The sequence below is a fragment of the Carcharodon carcharias genome, chromosome 2, assembly GCF_017639515.1.
Source record: "Carcharodon carcharias isolate sCarCar2 chromosome 2, sCarCar2.pri, whole genome shotgun sequence".
Lineage (NCBI taxonomy): Eukaryota > Metazoa > Chordata > Chondrichthyes > Lamniformes > Lamnidae > Carcharodon > Carcharodon carcharias.
Window position 1 is genome coordinate 216,564,848 of NC_054468.1, and position 20,023 is coordinate 216,584,870.

At 44.1% G+C, this 20,023-nt stretch overlaps 1 protein-coding gene across 5 annotated transcripts in view; it reads left to right on the forward strand.

The window, feature by feature from the left end:
* ltbp1 (latent transforming growth factor beta binding protein 1) overlaps positions 1–20,023 on the forward strand; it is a 383,746-nt gene that overhangs the window by 239,049 nt on the left and 124,674 nt on the right. For all 5 annotated transcript variants that reach the window (XM_041215598.1, XM_041215616.1, XM_041215607.1 and 2 more), the window contains 8 exons: positions 2,842–2,967; positions 5,653–5,775; positions 6,905–7,024; positions 8,190–8,309; positions 11,758–11,880; positions 13,953–14,075; positions 17,140–17,262; positions 19,284–19,406. In XM_041215598.1, coding sequence (XP_041071532.1) covers positions 2,842–2,967; positions 5,653–5,775; positions 6,905–7,024; positions 8,190–8,309; positions 11,758–11,880; positions 13,953–14,075; positions 17,140–17,262; positions 19,284–19,406 — 981 coding nt within the window. The remainder of the gene's footprint in view (positions 1–2,841; positions 2,968–5,652; positions 5,776–6,904; positions 7,025–8,189; positions 8,310–11,757; positions 11,881–13,952; positions 14,076–17,139; positions 17,263–19,283; positions 19,407–20,023) is intronic.

Consider the following 20,023-nt stretch of genomic DNA (forward strand, 5'->3'; position numbering starts at 1 on the left):
GGCCCGAGGAGCTTTCCGAGTAACCTTCTGGTAGCCGGCAACTTTGACTGCTGGCAACGGACGTCAGAAAATGTCAAGTGCGCTGTCTGTGCTTCCCTGTTGATGAATAACCATGACTTGATGTTCCCAGTGCTGCCAGCAAGTAATTGGAAAATTGGCCCCAAAGTGACTTAGTAGGCAATTACAATTCCCTTTGTATCCAAACATTTCCTGATCTCTTTTCTTTTAATCCTAAGAGGTGAAGTGTACCTCACTCCAGAATGCCCAGGCTCTGCCAGAACAGGATACAGATGTTTTTCTCCTGCTCATTTATATAGGGGTCCTACTGTCAGTGCTGCTTCGAAATGTCCATTATGTATGAAAATTGGCCAGGGTTTTCTCTTTCCTTCCACCTGCCTTCTGCTTCTGTGCCTCTCCTTACTGACACAACCAGGGTTAGGAAGGCATCATGTCAGGGAATACAAGCTTACTCAAGTTTTCTAAACAATGTAGAGTGTTTACACCACATACTGAAGTTACTCACTCATTTATAAAGGAGGTGTCAAACATTTGTGCAACCATTAACACACTCTTGTGAAGTGGGAAAGAGGGGGGAAAATTGATCCATAGCTTTGATTTTGATGTGAGTCATTGGATTGGATACAGAATAAACTACATTAGAGCGAACAGGAATGTTTGTGTAATTGGAACATTGATTTAGAACTAGATATTATCAGAGGAGATCCTAAATTGGTTTCACTGTACAATGTAAATGGTGATATGAAATTAACTGCACTAAATATATAGTGTTGTGCACCAATATTATGGAGTTGGAGTGTATTTATTTTACTTACCTTTATTATAAACTAAAGGTTTGTCTTGGTCTTTAATTGTTCTGTAAGGATTTACATATTTATTTTGTGTTCATGTAAATCAGATTAGAGTGGTGAAGCAATCAATTAGCTTCAAGCTTGCACGGTGAGCAAGTGGTGCGGGCCCTATTTACGAGGCTGCCGATTAGTTGCCAGTTAGTTCTGCTTTTGATCATGACACACCACTCAGCGTACACAATGAAAGTCCACCTCTACCTACTTTCCTGCACAGTTCAAGGTCAACAACGTCTCCTAATGTTGATTCATAGCAAAGTGTGAGAATGTCATCCTCGCCATCCCATCAACACCAGGGTGGGGAAAGAATAATGCCAATAATGTTGGGTGTATTTGGACATCAAGCAGGAATACTTTTGGGCGAAACCCTTTTAATAGTCTGGCCTTGGCGTCTTCATCTGAAAACAGTGATTTTGTGAATGGGAAGAGTAGACTGTGATTCACCATTCATACATTTTCCAGAGCAGGCCACACTCATGCACGCAAAGCTCAACAAGAATGACATTGAGGAACCTAGACATATGTATTAGGATTATGGAGGAATGCAATAGACAGCACGCTTCCCTTTTAAATGTTGGTTTTACTTGTAGTAAAGCATAACAATGATTGCTGTACTGGAGCATTTTTTCCATAGCTGTAATTGAGCTTCACTGGCAGTATCTTCAGCCCATCAGATGGAAGTCAAGGAGTTCAAAGTAAAGGAACACGATGGACATGATATGGAGGACAGTAAACATTCCCGCCGCTGTGTGAGTAGTAAGATGCAGCAGGAGGCCCTGACCCAGAGTCCTCCAGTAAACCCTCTTGTAAACCCATCAAACTGTGGGTGCTGAGGCTGCCATGGAAACTAAACATTGGGCTATCATGGTCAAACTCAGCATCTTCAAAAAAAACAAACAAGCAAGTTGGATTCTGTAATGACAGCATGGTTTTGTAGAGCAGGGAGGTTAAGGTTATCACCTTGCTCATTTCAGTTCTTAGGAAGGTTTGATTCCTGGGCAGCGTAACTGGGGAGTCCGTGCTGCGCTGCCACCATGTTGCAGGAGCTTCTATTTCAATGGAGCATTTCCAACATTTTTCTATTGAAGTTAAAACCAAGATTAAATTGATGAATTTGCAGCATGATACATTATAGTATTACCCCCTCTTCTACAAACTTAACAAGTGTTGTAAGATAATTTGGCCACTTTGCTGGGTAGGACTGGGCAATTAGAAAGTGTAGACAGAAATTGTTCCCATTGGTTAAGAGGTGGGAACCAAGGGACACTGATTTAAGGTGATTGGCAAAAGAACCAAAGGTGACTTGAGGAAAATCTTTCTTATGCAGCGAGTGGTTATGATCTGGAAGGCACTGCCTGAAAGGGTGGAAGAGGCAGATTCAGTTGTTGCTTTCAAAAGGGAAACGGATAAGCATCTGAAAGAAAAGAACATTGCGAGGCCGTGGGGAAAGGGAAAGGGAACGGAATTAGCTCAATTGCTCTTGCAGAGAGATGGCAGGGGCCTGACAGGCCGAATAGCCTCCTTCTTTGCTGTAACTGCTCTATGATTCACTACCACTCATTTCATACCCCCAGTGAAGTTTATCACTGCTAACACTCCCCCTTTCGTGTTGAAATAAAAACAGGAAGTGCTGGAAAAACTCAGCAGGTCTGGCAGCATCTGTGGAGAGAGAAACAGAGTTAACGTTTTGAGTGCAATAGAACTCTTGAACTGAGTCCCGAAGAATTGAGATCATTTTTAAAAATACTTTTTATCAAGACGCAGATTGATGCAGTTCACACTTATACAGCAGACGGTGGTAAACATTTCACTAAAGTCGTTATATAATTACAAATGGTTATTATTGCATGTCGAAAGATTCTCCTGATGATGGCAAGCTTGCTCACTGTTTCAGCTATAGGTTTGTGGTCTAATAGATGAGCAGAACGTCAATATTTTCACATACTTACTGAAATGTGTATTGTTTGGTTTTCAGAAATTGACGAGTGCTCAGTGAGTCCGAGAATCTGTGGACCCGGCCAGTGTATCAACCTACCAGAGGGATACACGTGTAACTGCAATCCAGGATATCAGCTCAACGCCTTGAAAACCGGATGCATCGGTAAGACATCATAGCCTAGATTTTCCCCTTTTGGTGTAATTATACCAGAGAGGCTATTGGTAGGTTTTAGACTGAAATGGAAGGGTACTGTCTGCATTCTGTTTTCTTGGCAAGGTGCTAATTCAGACAGATCCGGGGTGTCTCAGAGGAGGAGGAGCATGGGAAATTTAAAGAGACGGCAACCAGTAATGGAGAGTTTGATCATAGGGTGGCAAAGGCTCTTGGCAAGCCTTAAAAGCCATCTCAACTCTTTATCAACCTGTGCCAATCCTTCACGGCAGAGGGCTAGCTAGCTACATAGACAGACACAAGTGAAAGGGAAGATCATCCGGGTTCAGGCACCACTTTGCAGATTAATAACTGTTCAGCCCAACATTCTGTCTGCAGATTGAAGCGCTGACATGGACAGTGGTCTCCCATGCTGCCTCCTGGCACCATTCCCATTGGTCAACATTGCCATAAGGAAGTGGAACCAGGGGGAGAATCTTCCCCTCGCCGGGTGAGCGTGGCGGGCGGGCCCATGAGCGGTCGCGAGACAGTCCACCACCTGCGCTCGGGCCCCGACCCCCATTTCACGCTGGTTGGCCAAATAATGGCCAGCCCGCGTAAAACGTGCGCTGGGAGCATCGGCGCTGCTGGGATGGGGGCGGGTGGAGCACGAGCGCTGAAGTTTGCGCATATGCAGGATGGATTGGGTGGGGGGTGGGGGTAGTGGGGTGCTCACTGAAAGCTCCCTGAAGACACAGAGCTTAAAATGAAATATAAAGACTTGAAGAATAAGGGAAACGTGTCCCCCCCCACCGCATGTGACTCTGTCACATGAGCAGGGACATGTTGAAAATGTGTTTACATTTGTTTTGTTGTTTTGTTACCCGCTGTTGGGAACCTCAGCCCACCCGTGGATCAGGTTTTGCAAAAAAAGCCTGGCCTATTCGCCCGCCTGCCAACTGTAAGGTTAGACGGGCAGTGAAAAATTCAACATAATCACCAGCTTAAGGGCCCCTTAATTGTCAGCCGGTCCGCTGGTGACTGAAATATTGCGCGAGTGTGCAATGAGGCCAGTGGGGCTCTCCCAATGTCACCGCGCGCTGCTTCACACTCGAGCATGTCAGGAGCGTGCCTGCCCACCGATCTGAAAGTCCTGCCCCAGGTTTCAGGCACAGTCGATTCTTACCGTCACCAGATGTGCCAGGTCCAAGCTGTTTGCTGGCTGCAGGTGACCTTGCAGCAGCTGGCATGCATGGCTCTGTATCTGCCTCTCTGTTGCCCCATGGTCATTGTTAGGTAAGTATGCCAGGGCTTGTAGAAATGGTTGGTGCTATCCTCCACCTGACAGATTAAGTTTTTTTTTATGCATTCACAGGAGGTTGCCCATCCCTAATTGCCCTTGAGAAGGTGGTGGTGAGATGCCTTCTTGAACCGCTGCAGTCCATGTGGTGTAGCTGGTTGTTAAGCAGCTGACATGCGTTCAGTGCCACTGAATAGCTGATGGATGCACTTTGAGTTGGTTTGAGGAAAGCCCTAATCAGAAAGGGAAGAAAGAAAGAGTTGCAGTTAAATAGCACCTTTCACAGCCTTAGGATGTCCCAAAGCATTTTACACGCAATTGTAGTACTTCAGTTGAAATGCACACCAGCCTCCCACAAACTGTAAAGACATGATGACTTGTTTCAGTGCTCAGGGATAAAAATTAGCCAAGGCACTTCTGTCTTCTCCCCTGTTTCCCTTTGAAATAGTGCCAGGGGATGGATCTTTTACTTCCACCTGAGTGAGGAGACATCTAATCTGAAAAATGGCACCTCCAACATTGCAGCACCCTCTCAGTACTGCACTGGAGTGCCAGCCAAGATTTTGTGCTCAAGTCCCTGGAGTGCACAACTGACTCAGAGGCAAGTGTGCTGCACATCGCGCTACATCTAAATATTTTAGTTGTGTCAAAGAAACCTTGAGCTCCCTCTGCCTCAGCCGTTCCCTTTCCTTGTCACTAACTTCACTTGGGCATTGTTTCCTTGAGGCCTAGGTGACGACCTGTAGCCTTGCGATTTTCCACTTCTGTCCATCAGTGACCATCACCAGGGCTCCAGGCAAGAGTTGGTCAGTGTCAGGACATTTAATAGAGTTCCAGGACGAGCAGCCTGCTTGATTGGCACCCCATCACAAACATTCACTCCCTCCACCACCGACGCACAGTGGCAGCAGTGTGTACCATCTACAAGATGCACTGCAGAAATTCACCATGGCTCCTTAGACAGCACCTTCCAAACCCATGACTTCTACCATCTGGAAGGTCAAGGGCAGCAGGCACATGGGAACACCACCACCTGGAAGTTCCCCTCCAAGCCACTCACCATCCTGACTTGGAAATATATCGCCGTTCCTTCACTGTCACTGGGTCAAAATCCTGGAACTCCCTTCCCTAAAAGCACTGTGGATGTACCTGCAAAAGACAGACTGCAGGGATTCAAGAAGATAGCTCATCACCACCTTCTCAAGGGCAACTAGAGATGGGCAATAAATGCTGGCCTAGCCGGCAATGCTCACATTGCCTGAACGAATAAAAAAAAATATTGACCGAACCTCATGCTGGCAATGCCCTGGGGTGCAACCCTGCCATCCTGGAGCCCATACACAAATCAGGGCTGAAGTACTTTGCTCCTTCCACTGACTGTCGTCTACCTTTTACAGATGTGGATGAATGTGCACAAGCCCCACGCCCCTGTTCCAATGGACACTGTAAGAACACGATAGGAAGCTTCCGATGCCTCTGTCACCAAGGATTTACCTCGGATGGAGGAACGCAATGCTCTGGTAACACTTGAAGTGGTTTAGTTGTGTCAGGAGACTGCAGAATAGCAGTTTAAGCTATACGAAAGCTCAAACTTAACCTCATACTTTTACCTGAAAGACTTTCCTGTCTTCTGACTCAAAGTCAGTTTAACTGGGGAACATTGAGGATAATAGGACAAAAGCCTTTCATGGAGAACTTACTTGGGGAATTTCCTGCTTGCTACTGGAAGCCCAATGCAAATCTCGTTTAGGGGTGTTACCAGGGTGATGTTCCACTGAACTTGTGTCAGTGAATACACATTGGGAGAAGGCTCAGGAAAATTCCTGGACTTTGCCTTTTGGGAATCACCACTTTTTAATGCATTAAATATTTTCACTTGCCGTGCTCCCTTTATGCCTTCAAAAGTAATTCTGGTACCAGCTGACAAACAAAGATAAACTCACTCAATCAACATTCCTCTGCTGGTAATGTGAACAGAAAAATTGAAGTTGGCTTTTAACAAGGGGCTTGATTACCACTGTTCACAGTTTTTAGTACGCTGGTGAATCTGTTAATGTTAAATGCTTATATTTGGCATTTTCACCCAGTTGTTAACCTATTTTAAAAGGGTTGTTGACAGCTTTGAAATAGCATAGGCAGGAATTTAACCTGCACACGTTATTCCACTAAAAATAGTGCTTACCAGAAGTTAAATCCCTTATGTATGTGGTAAAATATAGTACTACAATCTTAAAGCAGGAACTACCCTGGCAGTAAGAGATCTGAAGCAATTACAAACTATAACTGTAACATTTTATTGCACAGAATAAGTAATACCACTGTTGTCATGCTTAATGTCAGATGTATGTTTGGTCAATGTCTTATTAATTACATTGTTATGGTTTAATGACAAATATATTGTTCAGGTTTAGTGGCAATTACATTGCGAAACAGGTGGTGGGTACTTGTACACCTATAAATGGGGATAGCTGGGACACTGCTCTGGGGGGGTTGAAGCAGTGTTGACTGTGAAGTCAATAAACTCTCTCCAGCAAAGAAAGCAACTGTGTCTTAGATTTAACTTCACCAACCGATGTGGCTCCAATTAACGTGTTCCTCGAGCAGTCCTAAAGGCCAGTAAATGTTAATAAATTACTATCTCCTTTCAAGATATTGATGAGTGCCTGAGGCCCAACATCTGTGGAGAAGGTCACTGCGTTAACCTTGTAGGCTCGTACAGATGCCAGTACTGCGACGCAGGGTACAGAATGAACCGAGGGCAGTGCGAAGGTGGGTCTGTGTTTCAGCTCCTTCAGTGACCCTGTAATACTGAATATCTTTGAACGTGTGTTTGTATTATCTGGCAATAGAGTGGAATATTTTCACATAAATCGTTACTTTGGATTTGTCGGAAGCGGAACTAGCTGATGGTTAAGGACATGGAGGAGTTTGGACAGGCAGGGAATGATCATTTTGTACAAGAACCACAGCAGCAATTTAATCAGCTTCCAGTTTCATCTTGTCTCCGAGCCTCTTGTTGTCGTGTCACAGTCGCTGCGCTGGAGCCAGGAGAATTACAGGGAGTGACTGAAAATTAATCCGAAAATCTTATCTTTAAGAAAAAAACCAAAGAACATACGCCCATAATCTAATGCCAAAAATGAAATCAAAGACATGAGAATGGAGTGTGTACGGGTGGTGGGGTGGAAGAAATACTGACACAGCCCTTCATCCCTTCCCACCTCCACCCCAATTCATTTCTTCTCCTCGACTGCCACTAAGTAAGTAATTGTGATGACTTCTGCTGCACAAGGTTTACAAAAGCAGCTTCCAGTTCACTCGCTGCCAATGGCTGCTTGGATACGGTTCTCAGAACCTTGTTAATAGTGTTAGCTTCTGAATGTCGACTCTTGTGCAGTTGTCCCCAACCGCTTGGCAAACTTGCCAGGATCCGGCTTTAAAAATAAAAGGAGGGCTAATCTGAGCGACTCTCGGCAAAGTCCCTCTTGGGCCTCAGCCACCTGCCTACCATCCGGTACCGCTGATCGGTAAGTCGTCCGCCTGCAGAAGAGCCCACAGGAAAACTGAGTGGAAAACAGAATGAGCTTCGATGGTGTTGATGGAACTACCTCGGCAAAGAGATGCTGGAATATTTATTGCCTAACTTACACCAGCCCTGAACAGCAAATGAATGTGAGTGTTATACTAGACCTAGGTCTGTAATCGAAGAGATCTGTTCCTCATGGGCCATTAGACCACTTGTAGTGTAATAACCATGTCTTTTAGGAATTCGGCAGTTTTTTGAGCATTTGAACTGTAACCTAACGATTAAGGAAATGGGATGTTGTCTCTTTAAAAATGTCACTCTTTTCTGTTATTTTAGAACACTAAAATTGAACTTGAAGCCTTTTCAAATGTCAACCAAATTTACTCTGTGATCTGTTTAAATTCACAGACATAGATGAATGCCAGGATTCCAACAAATGTCCGTCTGAAAGATGCATTAACAATCCTGGCTCTTATGAGTGTGTGTCTTGCCCAGATGGATACGCAGGCAGAAATGGCCAATGCATAGGTATGTTCTGTAGTCTGACCTCAAAACTGGTCCTTGTACACCTACAGTGAGTTTGTCAAACAATCTTTCTCACTTGAAACTTTTAAAATTAGAGTTGGTCTTTCTTGCAGGCATTGGACGCAAGGACTAAAGATATAATCAAAGGGTGAAGTCAGCAATCCTGCATTCCTAGCAGGGAGCCAAGCTTGAAGCGATTGTTGTTGGGAGATTGGGTTACAAATCTGTAGTGCCAATCTTCTAGCCCATATTCCCTTCGAGCATGGTTTGGTGCAGGGAATGCTGAATTTAGCCCATGGCATATACAGTATGGTTTTTTAATATCGTGCACTGCACTCTCCTGTGACCTAGCATCCTATAGATTATATTGCCCATAATGTATTGTCTGATAATCTGCTAGAATATAAGGATATAGGCTTGCAGCCCAAATCCCGCATTCAGCTCCTACAGCAGTTACTTTACCATTTTACTAAGCTTTGACGGTACCAAGCACTGTGTACACAAACAAAATACAAATGGCTTGTTTAATATAAAACATACATGATGTGTTAAAGGCAAAATGCTGCGGATGCTGGAAATCTGAAACAAAAACGAAAAGTGCTGGAAAACTCAGCAGGCCTGACAGCATCTGTGAAGAGAAAGGCAGAGTTAACGTTTCGAGTCTGTATGACTCTTCTTCAGAACTATATAATTTGTCATTTTATATATAGTTTGAGGCACTAAGTCAGTCACGGGGAGAAGTGGGTGTTACTGATGATGTGATTGGATCTGCTTGATGGAGCTACTCTGTTTGTAACTCACCAGCAGGTGTATATCATTCTGTACCTTGTACCTGCTGTCGAAATCGTGAACATTCACTTCAAAAGCAGATTCCAGAAAATAACCGCTGGCATCATTTTCTGACATCAAGCTTATTGAAATTCAATGGTCTCATTAAATCAGATCGCTGATTGTTTATTTCTGGTGGATATTAAACACAAAAATGGCCTCTTGGCTTTATTAAACACCCGACCTGCTAAAGTAAGCTTATCAAAGTATTACAGGAAATCATCTTCAGCTGATTAGAATGGGTGAAGAATTGGCAAATTTTTGCTTGGCCTAAATAGCCAAGTGGTTATGGTACTGGGTTTGTAACCCCAAGATCAAGAGTTCAAATCTCACAATGGCAAACTATGAAACAATGTAACTTCATTGGAAACGGGTTTGTAACTCTTTTGAGTACAAACCCATTTCCATCTGTTTCAGATGAACTTACATTGTTTCATAGTTTGCCATTGTGAGATTTGAACTCTTGATCTTGGGGCTACAAACCCAGTACCATAACCACTTGGCTATTTAGGGTTTGTACTCGAAAGAGTTACCAGCACACTGTGCACCAGCACTCTGGGCACACTCCATTATTACTGCACCAGAAAACTTGAGAGAAGGGAAAATGTCATCTTGGATTTACATGAAGTCAACATATTTCTCTTTTAATTAATTCTTTCACACACTCTGTGCTGCCTTTGTCAGCACTGTAACCACTTTATTAATGTTAATGTGTTTGCTATTTTATCCTGCAAAGCACTTTGTGCTGTCAAATCTAAAAGTTTTGGAAGTATTTTGATTCGTACCATGATAGAGGTAAATATGTGTAAGCATCAGGGTGGGGAGGAGGTGTAATGTCATGATGTACAAATATCAGGAGATTTTTTTATGCCAATGTCTAGGGATCCCTGGTTACTGAATCTGAGGAAATGGTAAGGAAAGCACCAGTACAGGTGAACACTGAATATTCTGAAAAATATACTATCCCCTTAAAAGCATCAACTTCGCTATGTAATAGCGGGTGAATAATGCCATTGATTTATCCAAGCAGTAAATTGCATTGCTTTTTCTCCTGAGGATTTTAGTCTAATCCTGTGAGTTGAGTCATGAACACTTTCAATCTTGTTGATAAACGCATGGCTGGTTTTAGAGTGGTGGTTCCTGATCTGTGAATTAATGCCTTGATTTCTTCTGGTTTTGTGCTAAGTATCTGGGCTAGCCAAAAGCCAATATTTACTTTGGCTTTAGGCTACAACTCCCAGCATCATAATCCTTGATGATGATGTTCACTGTAACATTGCAAACAGGCACCACCCGAGTGCTGTAATGGTTTGTGCCCCCCACTTTTTAAACATTTTCTGTGCATTTGACTGTGAAGCTATCAGCGAACGTGTGGCTGTTTTGATGAGCTGTCAAATGTGTGCTTTTTGACAATTCTCCATTGTAACTGATCTGTTCCCTTCCCCTTTGCTGATGAGTGTTTTTATAGGAACATGCCATTCTGCCTGAAACCATTTGCTGCTGATTGATTAGAAGCCTCCTTATTGTTCCTGGTGCAGAACAGCCTGTCCTTAAAATAGAACCGAGTGGTCAATAACAATTCTTGTGTCATGTTTCACGTGCAAAATTAATCTTATGAATCTGTTCATTATTGACTACCTGTTTCAGTCAAAAATTAGCATAATTCTTCAGTTAGTAAGGAGACGCAATACTTTAAAAGGGACAAGGTCACCCTGTTAGCCATGGTGTTCCTGCAACCTCCACCCCAACTTCTGCCCGCAGCTGTCGGTGACCCTCTTTAGGTGCCACGCCATGTCTGTACATCCCATCACTGCCCACACGAGAGAAAACAAAAAGAGAGAAGAGGATGGTGAGGCAATAAAAGCTGGAAAGTGAGCAGTAGAGAAAAGAAAGAGGAGAGACAGAGAGAAAGAGAAGACAGAACCAGGCTAGAGAGGGATCATATTCTCCAACTTACTATATGCAACCTCACAGGGGATAGAATCTGTCACAATTCGCTGACCACATTTCAGGCACACTCTGTGGCCACACCCTACTCTGCAACTTAATAATGCCATTCGAGACCTGCTCAAACAAGTGTAATTTTCTTTACATATAAAATCATTTTTAGAAACGTATAAAGTCGAACAAACTCTTCTTTCTTTATGTCATCATAAGCACGGTGTGACATTTACCTGTAGATTCCATGCCCTGAGGTACAAGTATCAGAAATTGTGATTTGTAGGCAGGTTGTAGGAAGCCCAATCCAAGCATAATCCTTCTTGGCACACCAGCCAGGCATTCATCAGGAATCAACTGTATCTCTTTTCAGTTTCCTGTTACAAATAGGACATGCAGTCACATGCTGGGAAAACACTATTTAAGACCCATCCAGACAGGCTTCCATTAAATTGTGTGGCAGATGGATGCTGCAGATGTTTCATGATGAATGTGACAGCAAATAACTTTAGAAATAAAGTTCCAGTGGTTTCTTTGTCTTTCTCATTCACTGTGCACTTCAGAACTTCTTGTTCAATCCCTATGTGCATTATTTCTTGTTAGCTGTTTGAAAACAGCCAAGGTCTATCAAAGTTGTCTGTCACATACATTTTGATGCCTGGTTCCTGTGTTTCTGTTTTCCCAGACGTCAACGAATGCCTCAACGGATCAGTTTGCGCTAACGGCAGATGTTCCAATCTCGAGGGGGCCTATGTCTGTACCTGTAACCGAGGGTATGAACCATCTCCTGATGGCAAATTGTGCAAAGGTAACCACTCCTGCGGGGATTAAAATCTCAAATAGCCAATTAGTTTAGCATTGGATCACTGAAGTAAAGTTGTAGAACTGTTTGTTTTGTTTAACAAATGGAGGCTTTTGTTTGACAGTAAGGGTAGAATTTTCCCTGTCCAGGGTTTGAAGGCGGGGTTGCTGGGAAAGTAGTGGGGAGTTGCATCGGGATGACCTCCCTGTTAATTGTACAAATTAAGATTAAGTTTTTATACAGGTGGAGGGCTTACTTGAGCACATATAAAGAGACACTTATTGACACTGGTGTCGGGTAGTAGAGTTAGGAGCTATACACTTGTAATGTTTCACTTTTGTGAATGAATCTTAAACTGAGTAAATATTGGCTTTTGGTTTCCTACTTCACCAATGGCTGTCAGGAGTTTAACACCCCCAAGGTATTCCTGCTACTGGTGAAGATTCCTAGAAAGGGGCTGGCACTTACATCAGCTGCCCGCTCAGTGGAGGTGGGCAGCAAATTGAAGCCATTAAGGCCCCAATTAGGGATAATTTATTCTGCTTGCTAGCACCACACAGGAAGGCCACCATCCCAATGGAGGTGGTCTCCCTGCGTCAGGCTTGGGGTGGAGCCAGAGGCGTCATAGCCCAAAGGGGATCCATTGGCAGCAAAGGTCACACTCGTGGCCCAAATACTACAGCTGGAGGGGAGGGAGTGGCTATTGGCTTGACCCCTCAGATTTAATTTCAAACTTATCCCCACAACCCCAAGGGCAATTTCGTTTTGAGGCACCCTACTGGTCTCCAACCTGCCTCAGCAGTGCTCACAGCTCTCAAAAGGGCTGACAAGGCGCTACAGCTTCTGGCCCTGTGATTGGGTCGGCATCATTGGGAGTCTGTCTGCTGTCCTTAATTGGACAGGGAGCTTAGAGGCAGCCGATTAAGAGACCGTCTTTGGGAAAGTAACCCCTCCTGTCTGGCCCCCGGCGGGTGCGGGCTTGAGATCCCCATTTGATGTTGGGGTCCTAAAGCCTAGCGCAGGAAAATCGTACCCTAAGAGACACTGTTTAACAAAAAATATATATTTTTTCCTTTGGATCTTCCTACTTAACCCAGAAGCAGTGGACACATGGTTGGACAAATTGCTATCATAATAGGAGCTGACTGATGGAAGGTGCAGTAGAATGGACCTGGAGGATTTTACATTCTGTTCTCCTTTCCCCACCACACCCCCTTAGCAGGAAGTGGTGGGCCGCCACTCTTAATCTAAAACAGGGCCTCCACCAAACTTGGCTGCTTTCAGATTTCCCCCACAACTCTTTGAATCCACGATCTTCATCCTTGTTTGGAACTCCTTCCATTGCCTGATCAGCCACGTTTACTGCACCTGCTACCATCTAGTTGATGAAGTTTCTTGCCTTCCCTCCATTCCACCATTGATGGTAACTACCCCCACGACCCCTCGCCAACACGGCCCCATGCACTGAAAATCTCTTGGTAAACTTCTGAATGAGACATTAAACTGAGGCCCCATCTGCCCATGTAGGTCAGTATTGAAGATCCCACACAATGCTATTTGAAGGACAGCATGAGACAGTCGTGCGTTTATGTGTGTGCGTGCGTGGGTGTGCGTGTGTGTGCGTGTGCGTGGGTGGGTGTGTGGGTGGGTGGGTGTGTGTTCTTGTGCATGTGTCATTTGCTCTTTCTCTTGGTCTGTACATTTGAATCATAAAATGATACAGCAGAGGAGGCCATTCAGCCCATTGTGCCTCTGCCCATTCTTTGAAGGAACTATTTAATTCGTCCAATCTCCACTGTTACCCCTTGGCAGAGAAAATTTTTTCTTCTTCAATTATTTATCCAATTCCCTTTGGCAAGTTGAGATTCCAGGGTTTATATGGGTATACGTGTACAGTTACGTATAATAAAGCCTTAACATATTATTCATATTGTGAGCCATAATCTAATGGAACAAATTGCCTGCCTGTTGCGGAACTTATCTGATTTCTATTTCTAGTACAAAGGGTTGACCAGAGCATCCTATGTTGGTGATCGAATGGAAACAGAAGTAAATTGTTTGTTTCTTCTTTGGTGCAGATGTGGATGAGTGTCAAGATGCCATTCTGTGCAGCAATGGCCAATGCACGAACACTGAAGCCTCCTTCTACTGCGAATGCAACGCGGGTTACCGTCTGGCTGCCACAGGGGACCAGTGTGAAGGTAGCCAGAATTTGATAGCATTCCCTCTGGTTGTGCAGCAGCTTAAGTGTTTACATGAAGCTAGGATTTCCGCAGGGTCAGTTAGAATTCCAAAGATAGACGACTGGGAAAGTTTTAAAAAGCAACAAAAGATGACCAAAAAAACAATAAAAAGGGAGAAAATAAATTTTGAGGGTAAACCAGCAAGTAATATAAAAACAGACAGTAAGCGCTTCTTTAAATATATAAAAAGGAAGAGAGAGGCCAAATTGAACATTGGTCTCTTAGAGAATGAGGCTGGAGAAATAATAATGGGGGAACCAGGAAATGGGAGAGGAGTTGAATAAATACTTTGCTTCAGTCTTCACAGTAGAAGATACTAATAGCATTCCAAAAATACTAAATAATCAAGGGGCAAAAGAGGGGTAGGAAATAAATACAATAACTATCACTAGAGAAAAAGTACTAGGGAAACTAATGGGGCTAAAGGCTGATAAGTCCCCTGGGCCTGCATCCTAGAATATTAAAGGAAATAGCTACAGAGATAGTGGATGCACTGGTAGTAATCTTCCAAGAATCCTTAGATTCTGGAAAAGTCTCAGAGGATTGGAGAACAACCAATGTAACACCCTTATTCAAAAAGAGAGACAAAAACACAGGTAACTCTCGGCCAGTTAGCTTAATACCTGTCATTGGGAAAATGTTGGAGTCTATTATAAAAGATGTAATAGCAGAACATGCAAAGTTAGCATGGTTTCATGAGGGGGAAATCATGCCTAACAAATTTATTAGAATTCTTTGAGGAGGCAACAAGCAGGATAGATAAAGGGGAACCAGTAGATGTAATATATTTGGATTTCCAAAAGACGTTCGATAAGGTATCACACATGAGGCTACTTAATAAGATTAGAGCCCATCGTGTTTAGGGTAGTATATTCGAATGGATAGAGGATTGGCTAACTAATAGAAGACAGAGAGTTGGGAAAAGGGGGGCATTTTCGGGATGGCAACCTGTAACTAGAGGAGTGCCACAGGGATCAGTGCAGGGCCTCCATTATTTACAATATATATTAATGACTTAAATGAGAGAAGTGGATGTACTATTGCCAAGTTTGCAGATGACACAAAAATAGGTGGGAAGGCAAGTGGTCAGGATGATGAAAAGAGTCTATAGAGGGATGTAGACAGGTTAAGTGAGTAGGAAAAAATATAATGTGGGAAAATGTGAGGTCATCCATTTTGGCAGGAAGAATAGAGGAGCTGAATATTATTTAAATGGAGAAAGACTGCAGAAGGCTGCAGCACAGAGGGATTTGGGAGTCCTTGTGCCGAATCCCAAAAAACTAATATACAAGTTCAACAGGTAATAGGGAAGGCAAATGGAATGTTGGCATTTATTTCAAAGGGAATAGAGTATAAGAATAGGGAAATCTTGCTAAAACTATAAAAGGCACTAGTTAGAACACACCTAGAACAGTTTTGCTCCCCTTATCTAAGGAAAGATATACTGGCATTGGAGACAGTCGAGAGGAGGTTCACTAGATTGACCCCGGGTATGGAGGGATTTTCTTATGAGGAGAGATTGAGTCGGTTGGGCTTGTACTGAATGGAATTTAGAAGAATGAGAGCTGACCTTATTGAAACACATAAGATTCTTAAGGGGCTTGACAGGGTTCAGGAACTAAAGTGGGAATGTGGGACTAAGCAGGATTGCTCTTTTAAAGAGCCATAAAGGCCTGTTGGGCCAAATGGCTTCTATCCATGCTGTAGTTTAGATGGGTTCAAATAGTGCGAGTCGGATATCAGGTTATTGCAGGATTCCCTCAGAGATGAATGTTCAGCAGGTTGCAAAGTTAGGCACTTGTGATTTTTGTCCTAGGAGGTCAAAGTTCTTTTCAGGTGTACTTGGATTTAGGAATCAGGCTGGGAGACTTTTTCAGATGTAGCGGCCTCCAAGCTTAAACAGGCTTCGGTGTTATTGCCTTAGTCTGTGGCTGATACTCTGTAGTGGTTTTCTTTGTAGCTTGCCCAGGTCTCTCTGGGGTCTTCAGATAATAAAGGATTTTTGGACCAGAAGCTAGTTTCAGTCACAAGATTAACTGCAGTTGTCCCCTCAGAATGGCTTAAAGCTGAAAGCCATTGCTATACAATGGAGATGGAGGATGGCTCTTTACACCCACTTGTGGTTAACCGGTTTTCTGCAGTTCTCTTTTCTTAAGTTGCACACTTGGAGACATGAAGTCTGGAAATCCATTGATTTTGAGTTTAGTGTAAACCTTGAACAATGGCAAGTATGAATAAGTGTGAATTCCACAGAGGGCTCCAACTGGGTATGTCCATTCAAGGGGAGACCCCACTCTGGGCATTTCAATTAGGAACTTACTATAAGCTTGAGATGGCCTGTGTTGAAGTTTCAAAGGTCACCTAACCCTTGGAAGGCATCTTAGCCACCTTGTTAGTGTCCATTTAAAAAAAAGACAATTGTAGAAGTTTCCAGATGGACACAGTCAATGTTTGAAGTTATGAATAGGACATAGAGGGTGAGGGGTGAAGGGTTTTGGAGGGAAGGTAGGGAGTAACGAAGGGAGAGTGACCTCTTGGGTGTTGACCCCTGTGCACACAGGGAACTGTCCGATTGATGTGCCTCCCCTTCTTTCCAGCTCTTTCAAAGAAGCGCTTTCGGAAACAGCCTTCATTGGTAAAGGCATGTTTTAGTAAAGAATGTGGGAGGTCTGCTTCTGTCAGTTTAGATAAGGGGAGCTGTAGCTGAACCTTTAAACTCCATAGTGTAGAATCATCCGTTTTAACTTGGAGTCCACATACTTTACCTCCTGTAGGCGTTTTGAATGATAAACTCAACTCACCTCTCCTTATTCTAATGAGGGGAAAAGTTGCAGACCGCGTAACCAAACTAACTGCAGGAGATTCCCTTTCTGTTTTTGGGATCCATACAAAAGCAATTGTTGCTTAAGCTGTATTTTCTGTGGGTGTTCTATTCGTGAGGGAGCAGTGAATAAGATGGAGCCCATCAGAGTTTTATAGGTGACTTGTCAGCTCAACAGCTTTCTGAACATATTTGTTGCAGACATTGACGAATGCCAAGAAACTGCAGATGCTTGCCAGGGGGGCGTGTGTGTCAACAACGCAGGCTCCTTTACATGCACTTGTCCAAGTGGCTTCCAGCTGGTGGATGGTGTAAAGTGCCAAGGTAAAGAATCGATGCCGTCTGCAGCGGAAAGCGCCACCTCCCCCCACCCCCCCTCTCCCCACTCCCACCCATAACTTGCATGGCGCGCCCTGTAATGGGCCTTCACACGTATTATCCCTGGGCAGTCGTCACTGGATCTAAGTGCGTATGTGAGAACATTTATCCAATTTGCAGGAAAGGTTAATCTTGCTTAGCAGGCTGTAATTGTACTGCTCAATATTAGTAATGAGCACAATGAAATTCTTTCCCCTGTTGGTTTAATGAATCAATTAACCCATTTAATTTAACCAGATTAATGCCTCTGTCCAAGTAACAAAGAGGGGTATTTGGAATGAGCAGATTGGTTACAAATATTAATCATTGTCTGAGGCTGAACCAGACTCTTAACAATCTTGGTGCCTTATTTAACCCCAAGGTGAGCTTTCAACCACATATCAACGTTGTCATCAAGACTGCCTAGTTCCACCTTGATGACAATGCTCAACACCCTGCCTGCCTCAGCCCATCTGCTCCATGCTTTTTGTTACCTCTGGACTTGATTAATCCAATGCGCCTGGCCGGCCATGTTCTAACCTCCATAAACATGTGGTCATCCGAAGCTCTACTGCCCATCTCCTCTCACCAAATCTTGTTGACCCATCGCCTCTGTGCTCGCTGTCCTACACTGGCCTCTGGTCAATTAGCCACGCCTTGATTTTATAATTATCATCCTTGTTTTCAAATCACTACATGGCCTGGCACCTCCCTACCTCTGTAATCTCCTCCCGCCCCAAATCTCTCCAAGATACCTGCTCTCCTCTAATTCTGGCCTCTTGAGTATCCCTGAGTTTAATCGCTCCACCGTTGGTGGCTGTGCCTTCAGCTGCCTAGGCCTGATGCTCTGGAACTCCCTCCCTACACCTCTTCACCTCTCTATCTCACTTTCCTCCTTTAAGATGCTCCTGAAAACTGACCTCTTTGACCAAGTTCTTGCTCATCTGCCCTAATATCTCCTTATGTGGTTTGGTGATGAATTTTGTTCTACACTGTCCCTGTCAAGTACCCTGGGATGTTTTGTTGTGTTAAATGTGCTGTATAAATATAGGTTGTTGTGGTAATATTGCACTTTAAGATTTGGGGCTGGATTTTATGTTGGGGGCTTACTGCTCACCCAGCCCCAGAACGAATGTCAACCCGGAACAGATTGGCTTTTATAAAGCCAGCTCCATAACAAAAACACGGTGGAGACGGGCTAAACAAGCTCAGGGTCAGACTTCCGCCCCTTAGTGGACAGCAAGTCTCATCCTCAAGAGCCATGGGCCAATCTGATTGGCCGGCGGCTCTTGCGGTCCTGGCAGTGCCAGACCCCAGTAGTGGCCACTGTCGGAACTGCAAGGAGGCGTGGGAAGAAGAGTGATGGCAGCCGGAGAGAGCTCAGCCCCAGAGTTTTAGGGGAGGGAGGAATTGCAGAGCCTAGGAAGTGGAGGAGGTGGGGGGGGGTGGGGGGAGAGCAGGGGGGTGTGGTGGGGGTGGGGGCGGGTGGGGGGGTTTAGGGTTTTGGAGAGCAGGTAGGGAGAAACGAAGTGAGGGGGTGATCTCTCGGGATTGCCCCCTATGCACACAGGGAACTGGCCGATTGATGTGCCTCCCCTTCTTTCCGGCCTTTTCAAAGAAGTACTTTCAAAAACAGCCTTTGCAATCTGGCCTGCCTGCCATTGCCCAGTGTTTTATGGCATCACTCTCCAGTATTATTGTATTTGTGCACAACAATAACCTTATTTCAACAGCCTTTGTTGTGAAAAACCATGAAAATTATTTAGAGGGTAAACACCACATTGGATATTGCTTCAGCAGGAAGCTGTCTTTCCCACTGGCCAATATAACAGCTCTACAGTTGAAATGCTTTGGAATAAGTTATTCCACTCACTCAACCCTGTTGCCTCCATTGACAAGGATAACCATGGGTGTGTATAAGTGTGCAATGAAGGCAAATACCTTTCTGTTACTTCCACAAAGAGTGACACAGTGTTTCTCCCTCTCAGATGTAAACGAATGCCTTACACCCGAGCTTTGTACCCATGGAGATTGCCAGAACACGGAGGGTTCATTCTACTGTGATTGTCAGAAGGGATTCACAGTCTCGTCAGATGGGCACAAATGTGAAGGTGAGATTCTGCGATGGATGTACTGCAGGTTTAGTGTTTCACAGCTCGCAGCCTAACTGAAAGGATCACTACCGAGAAAAATAGATTTATTAACAAGGACAGAAGGACCTTTTTAAAAAACAAAAGTTCTTGGGTTGCATGTGGTTGTATTTATTGCTCCGGGGCCTTCAGAATCAACAAGATTTAGTGGAACTGGGGTCGCAGGTAGATAGTGGTGTGGTAGAACGTTAGTGAAAGAGTTAAATTTTGACAACCTTCCAGCAGTTTTCATGGTCGTTTTTTTTTTTCTCTATACTAGGTCTTAATTATCGATCTATTAAATTTAATTTAATTGTGTACAATCGTGGGATTTGAAGTGAAGGGCTACGATTTTCTCTGTGGGCTTTAGGGTCCTGCTGTCAAGCTCAAACGGGTCAAAAGCCCGCATTGTGGGGGGAACAACCACTTACCTGTGATTTTTCCTTCATTGGCCAATTAATTGTCAAATGGGCAGACTAGCCATCCAATTAAGGGCAGTTGGCAGAGTCTCAAAGCTGGAGGGCCAGTAGGAGCCCCCCCCCCCAGTTTGGAAGCAGCAACAGAATCCCATGGCAGGTAAGTGATGAGAGAGAGGTTGT